General features: G+C 34.2%; 1 protein-coding gene across 1 annotated transcript in view; it reads left to right on the top strand.

Moving 5' to 3' along the window:
- Positions 1–7,416, top strand: part of TUSC3 (tumor suppressor candidate 3) — a 313,374-nt gene that overhangs the window by 287,395 nt on the left and 18,563 nt on the right. Inside the window, exon 10 of the mRNA XM_008574162.1 lies at positions 6,261–6,335. Coding sequence (XP_008572384.1) covers positions 6,261–6,335 — 75 coding nt within the window. The remainder of the gene's footprint in view (positions 1–6,260; positions 6,336–7,416) is intronic.

Below are 7,416 nucleotides of genomic sequence, written 5' to 3'. Positions count from 1 at the left end.
GAGCGCGGTGCGGGCGCGACACCGAGGGTTGGGATCCCGTTACCGGTCACTAAAAAAGACAAAAAGGAAAAAAAAAAAAATCTTTGTGGTCGGGCCGGCCCGGTGGCGCACTCGGTAGAGTGCGGCGGTTGGGAGCACGGCGGCGCTCCTGCCAAGGGTTCGGATCTCATATAGAGACTGGTCTGCTCACTGGTTGAGCGCGGTGCGGGCGCGACACCGAGGGTTGCGATCCGTTGCCGGTCACGAAAAAAGACAAAAAGGAAAAAAAAAAAAAAAGAAAAGAATCTGTTGTTCCAAAGTTAGTTGGTTAGAATGCAGTGTCATAACACCAAGGTCAAGGGTTCAGATCCCTGTACTGACCAACTGCCAAAAAACAAAACAAAAAAACGAAGTTAGATGTAGAAGGGTTTTCATTTAGTCATTCAGCCTTCCACCAGTGAAAGAAACAATAATATAAATCCTGACAGATGATCATCTAGCTTTTTCCCATATCTAAAAATTAAGATTTTTATGTTACAAATGTGAATTTTCCCCCTAAATAATAAGTATTAATTAGGCTGTTTTTTAGCCAAAAATGTTTTACTTGGTAGAGTGGAACTTAAGCTTAATGATTCTCAACTCTCAAAGGCCTTAAGTTATTAAAAAGGTATCTTTAAGTAAAAGAGAGGGAGGGTAAGTATAAAGCTATTTTAGTTTAATTTATATGTCTAAATTACAGCCATGAAGTTTAAAACACAGGGTCACTGCTCTTTTCTGTTAAAGCCTAGAAAGTTCACTTTTGCAAGAAACCTTCTGAGAAAGAGATCATACCTGTTTACTGACCCTACTGCTTTCTAACAAAATATTTTACCTTGGGGTTGTGCACAACCTGTACTAGTAATTCCTTTGCTTTAAAATTCCTTCTTTGGGGTTGTATGCACAAGGGTTTATTAAATTCTTGCATTTCTTTATTTTCAAGTAAGAATAAAGCAAAATTCCTGTCAGATAAAATAGTATATAGTTTTCTTTGATCCTCTGTGGCGGGGGTTGGCAAACTAGGACCAGTGCAGGCCAAATCCAGCCGGTCTACTGTTTTTGTAAATAAAGTTTTACTGACACACAGATACACCCACTCATTTATGCATTGTCTACCACTACTGTCACACTACAGCAGAAGAGTTGAGTAGTAGCAACAGACACAATATGGCTTATGTGTCCAAAAATACTTACTTTCTGACCCTTCACAGAAAATGTTTGCCAACTCATGCTCTGTATGATGTGGTCAATAAAGAAATCAAAATCCACAACTTTATTATCCCAAGAACAGTTACTATTAATTTTATTATCTTTCTTTTGATGCAGTCATTTCTCTGCATTTGTTTTAAAAGAGATAAGGTTATATTTTTTATATACATGTTATTTTCATTTAGTATGATGAGAAAATTATCTTGCTTTGTTGTTAGGAACTTTTTGTCAACTTCATTTTATATGGCTACTTAATCTGTCACATATATTTACTGTACATTTTAGTTGGACATTTATGTTTTTAGTTTTTTACTAATATAAATTATTCTAAAATAAACATTTTGTTATGTATATTAAGGCTTTTTTTTGTATGTTATATTTTTTCCTCATTTATTTAGGACCAGCTTTATAGGAGTAGAGTTCCTAGGCATATCCTTTCATTTACATCTAATCTTAGCACCTATAGTCAATGGTAATTGAAGATTAGAGATTTTTGACCTGCTGAAACTGCAAAATTTTATGTTAGGCTTGAAGTTTCTATTCCCTTCCTGCCTTATTAGTTTAATATAATTGAGATTTTGCATGTTATGTGCACTCTTGTATAATGTGAAAAAAGCCACACCATTACTGCATTTGCTCCCAACAAAAACAGTACATCGTAGGAATTTGATTTAAAGCAACTTAAAATGTAAAGAAGTAATGTGAAGGTAAAATCCTGATCTAGATAGACATGTTTGAAACAACAGTTTTGTGAATAATTTGCAAACTTATTTTTAAAATCTGTAATATGATTGTTTTTGGAGTAGTAAGAAATTTTGCTTTATAAAAAGATTTTATGCTTGGCATAAAGATATTTTATGCTAAAATTGAGCGATTTTTTTTCCTTTACCCCACACTCATTATTTTCATCTAAGCGTATCATTACTTCATTTCTTTTTCACTAACTAGTTTTGTGACTTTGAGCAAGTTTTTCAGAACTCTCTGGATTTCAGTTTCCTTACGTGTAAATGGAAGATGATAATATCTACATCACAGGGTTGTAAGTAAGATAGTGAACAAAACAAAGTTCCTGCCTATTTGGGGCTAATGCTGTAGTGGCAGGGGAAAGACAATAAGTGAAAACAAAGATATATAATCTAAACTTTTTTTCAAAAACAATGTTATAGAGAAAAATAAAGCAGGATAAAGGAAATAAGAGAGGTTAGAGGAGGCTTCTCTGGTAAGATCTCATTTGAGCATAGACTTGGACACGAGGGAATGAGTTACATGGACATCCGGGGGAAGAGTGTTTCAGGCAGTGGGAACAAGTTCAAAGATCCTGAGGCAGAGGGCTGCCTGACTTGTTAGAAGAGTAGCTAGGACAGTAGGACTAGGGTAAGAGCAAACAAGGGTAGAGAAGTATAGGCAGTGGGTCAGGGTGCAGATCATGTATAGTCTTGAGGCCATTTTGAGGTCTTTCAGTTTTACTCAGGTCGTGATGGAAAACTGTTAGAGTGTCCTGAGCAGAAGAATGACACTGCCGAACTTACTTTAAAGCTATTAGAAGAAAAGGCTAGGGAATGTTTTGAAGACCTAGGGGTAGGAATTAATTTCATAAGCCAGAAACAACCACCAAAACTCATAAAGGAAAAGATTAATATACATTTGATCACATTAAAATTAAAGCCTTCTACATGACAAAACAATTTAAAAGACAAGACGTAAAGTAGGAGAAACTATGCAACACTTCACTACTTGATTCATATCCAGAAAAAAATGAAGATGTCCTGTATTTATGGAAAAAGGGACAAAAGAAAATAAAACAAGCACTATATGAAAGATTAAAGAAAAAGGAATGAACATAACAAAAGATGCTTAGAGTGAAGTGGGGAGCTATTAATACTGCTCCCACTTATAAGTTTGATAAAACCAATTGTCTGGCAATAGTGTGTTAGTGAAATGTAAGAAAAATGAGGCCAAACCTGTGGCTCACTTGGGAGAGTGTGGTGCTGGGAGCGCCGAGGCCGCAGGTTCGGATCCTATATAGGGATGGCCGGTGTGCTCACTGGCTGAGTGCAGTGCAGGCAACACCAAGCCAAGGGTTCTGTTCCCCTTACCGGTCAAAAGAAAAAAGAAAAATGGAAACTACATTGCTCATTTTAGGTGATGTTATCCCTAACAAATCTAGGCCGCAGGTTCGGATCCTATATAGGGATGGCCGGTGTGCTCACTGGCTGAGTGCGGTGCAGGCAACACCAAGCCAAGGGTTCCGTTCCCCTTACCGGTCAAAAGAAAAAAGAAAAATGGAAACTACATTGCTCATTTTAGGTGATGTTATCCCTAACAAATTTGAAAACACACATACCCAACCTCTCAAAAATTCTACCTCTAGGTGTAGACCATAGAGAAAATATTGCACATGTACTCTAGGAGAAGAGTGAAAAGATAGACTTATAGAAATATTTGTAATAGCAAACATTTGGAAATAACTTAAATGTTATCAGCAGGAAAGCAATAAAATATAGTATACTCTTATGAAAATCTTACATATAATTTTCTATCAGCATTGTTTGAATTTGTATGAAATTCAAAAGCAATTTAAATGGAAAGCATGTTGCTCCCATAGTTTTCAACATTGTAAAGTAAAAATTCTGAGGGAGATTAGGAAAAATGGTATGAAGATACATTCATAGGGATATATTATACTTGGATGATGATAGTTAATGTCCAATAAAATATACTTTTGACTGGTAAAATATACATCTCTCTGAGATCATGTCTATATATGTGTGTGTTTATAAACACACACACATATATTTGTGTTTGTGTGTAGAAAGTTTGTCCCTGAGAATATTTTCAATAAATGGCTTTACTCATTAAAATTGTCAAATGTTTAATTTTGTAAACTTTATTTTCTCCTGTAATAGAAATGGTGCCATTTCCCCCACAATTTTATTAATGGAATTGAAGCTGCTTCGCAGATAGAATTATAAAATGAGTATATGTTTTGGTTCTAATATCTACATAAATTCATTTTTAAATGGCAATTATATTTTGAATATTTACAAAAGTATATTTTGTCACAGTTAAAATAGTTTAGAATTCTGTGTGAATTATCAGTAGGTCAAATGTATGTTTAAATGTATAGATTAAAATTTATATATGAATATAAAAGTGTGTTACAAGAAGAGATTAAAGAGAAAACCTGTTAAGTCCTTTTTAAGAATCCATATCAGTTACATCTCTCTGCTCCTGAAAACTGAGTTAAGCAGTAGAAATCCTCTACATATGAACAGCTTTAGTGATACAACTTAAGTCTTTTTTTCATCCTCTTATTATTAGCAATGCCCTGTGACTATGGACTTGAGGGAATTTGTGAGTAGACTGTCCAAAACACTTAAAGAATAATGAAATCCTTAAAGTCTCTATAGGCTTACTATCATGCTGATATTATGAAATAGTTGTTCTCTTATAATACCTTTTTCAGGCCATTGCTGCATGATTGAAACTCAGAAGTTCAATAATTATCTGAGTATCAATGCTTTTCAAACTGTGTATCATGGGTCTCTAAAAGTTTCATAGTAATATATGGTATATAAGTGTGTGTATTTGGTGTGGAAGGGCAGTATTGCATAGGGCTGGTAGGGGCTTTCTCTTCTGTATACATCAAACTTCCAACCAAGGTTTTTTGGTTGGTTGGTTGGTTTTTGTTTTTGTTCTTGTTTTTTTTTCTGAAAGGGTTCCAATGCTACAAGTAAATAGAATAGTTTGAAAATCATTTGTATAGATGTCAGTGTAAGCATAAATGCCTAGTGAGAGAAGTCAGGCATTTATTATTAATGAGAAGCTGGATAATGTGGTTATGAAAACAGACTCAAAAATAAATGTTATTTATTAATAATCAAAAGTTAGGTAATACAGTTATAAAAACAGACTCAGAGTGGAAATATTTACTCTGCAGAATTTTCTCTGACCTCCTCCACTTAATTATAAGACATAGCCCAGCAATATCCTTTGAGCTTTTGCTCTTAGGAGTAGAAGACACTTAGAGACATCCTGCACAGGATACTTATTGATGCTTTTTGTACACATAGAGCAGTAGAAATGAATATGAGGACATTATAATAAAAATTAAGCAAATTGGGGAATTTCTGAGCTAGAATTGTTTTATTTTTCTCCTCATTTTTTAATCCATTAGTCATTTGGGCAGTATACATAGTAAATATATTTCCAGAATTGATGAGTTCTGTCTTAATGGTAGGCAATGTCAAAAATATTTTAATAACATGACAAAAAATACTTTTATAAAGGCAAAAGCTCCCATGATTTTCTTAATTCCTGGCATCTTGCAGTATGGCTTGAAAAACCCATCCAGCTGCAGGCAAACATTAAATACAGAAGTAATTTTATGATCTTATTCTTAAAATGTCAGTTAGGTGACTAGCTCAGTATCCTGCTAAATTCATTAAATTGTTTTGTTATATAATATGCTAATTTGTTGTGTAAGGCTTGTAATTGGATACCCCAGAATTTCCATGTGACATGATACCTGACCTTAATATAGATTTCTTTAACAAAAAAAATCTGTGAAACACATTAGAAAAGGAAAGCTGTGTACACACACACACACACCCACAGACATAGACATACTATGAAAATGAAGAAAAAAGGAATGCTGAATACATTCTAGTTTTCTATGATTGCCAATGAAATGTATCACTGTGACATATGTAGTGTGTATCTTTATGTATAAAGTGAAATGTTACTGGTTTTGAGAGTCCATATTATTCGTTTGTGTTATGAGAGTCCTGGAATTTAAGAGCATTTACACACAGACTTTAGAAATCTTACAAATTGAAGTTTCAGGTTATAAGTTTTAAGAATTTAGGCATATTTACCTACACAAAGAGTAGTAATTTTATGTTATAAAGAGAATCAAGTGCATTTACCTCTGTGCATTTACAGTTTAACCATTCTGAAACATTGTGTTCAGATCCAGAAAAATTAATAGATTTTATTCTCATCTATTTCTACTGTTTCCTTGACAACTGCTGTAGATGCTGCTATCACCATGGGAATGGTTCTTCTAAATGAAGCAGCAACTTCCAAAGGAGATGTTGGAAAAAGACGGAGTAAGTCTCTGTGTCAGTATTTGTATAATTTAGTTTTAGTCTTAAGATTTATTTAAATTAAATGGGAAATACACAAAAGCCCTTTATTAACATAAACTTTTAAATAAATGTTCAGATTTGAAGAAGGTTAAGACGTTTTTTACTCTTTTTCATTTCTTGTGTGTATGTGTGCATATACTTGAAAATGTATTTCTTCCAACATGGGATTGGGTGGTTTTCTGTGGAACTGCATATATAAAGGAGGGCTGTCACTCACCCTTTTCAGGTGTTTTCTTATCCATCTCTGCTGATGCCATAGTTTTTGTTGTAATATCCACCCTACAGAGAGAGACAGAAAATTTTGTGGGATTACACTGGCACGTAATATGTCCTCTATGCCATGAGAATCAGGTATTCACTTAAGGGTTGACTCAGATGAAGACGATTTTGCATAGATTTTGTACACTGAAATATTATATTACCTACCAATTACCTCCAAACCTTCCTTTATCCTCATTTAGAAGGGGACATCTCTTGATACTTTTTCCAGGGGATTTACCTTTTCCATTGATAAACCAAGATTTACAACTCCATCGAGTTCCAACATTATGTCTTTAAGCAAGTAACTATGTTTTTCTTTGGATAGACTATTCTTCTCAAACAGTTGTAGGAAAAAAAACGTGTTTTTCTAAAGTAACACATTTTGGTAGCAAAAAGAGAAGAACACATGGAAAAACTCTTCAGTACTGAGGATCATAGGTTAGGAAAGGACAGAAGGTTTTAGAGGTAATGTTTCCTGCCACAGACCTTTTTATAATTAATATCAAGTTCCTATATGATTTTATGATTATACCTCCACAAACATAATTAAAATTTTTTTCAATATACTTTGCATTTCTGAACTCCTTTAAAACCCAGAATTTATGTATGAGGAGCATAGGTATCTGAAAAAGACTAATAATTTGTCAAGATACTTAAAATAAAAATCTAGACTTGTCTCCTTTTTGGGATTTTTTTTTCCTTTTTGTCTTTTTTTTTACTGACTGGTAACAGGATCGCAACCCTCGGTGTTGCGCCCCTACCGGGGACCGGCAACGGGATC

The sequence above is a fragment of the Galeopterus variegatus genome, unplaced genomic scaffold (genome assembly GCF_000696425.1).
Source record: "Galeopterus variegatus unplaced genomic scaffold, G_variegatus-3.0.2 Scaffold1004, whole genome shotgun sequence".
NCBI lineage: Eukaryota > Metazoa > Chordata > Mammalia > Dermoptera > Cynocephalidae > Galeopterus > Galeopterus variegatus.
This window is presented reverse-complemented; position numbering and strand designations above follow the sequence as displayed.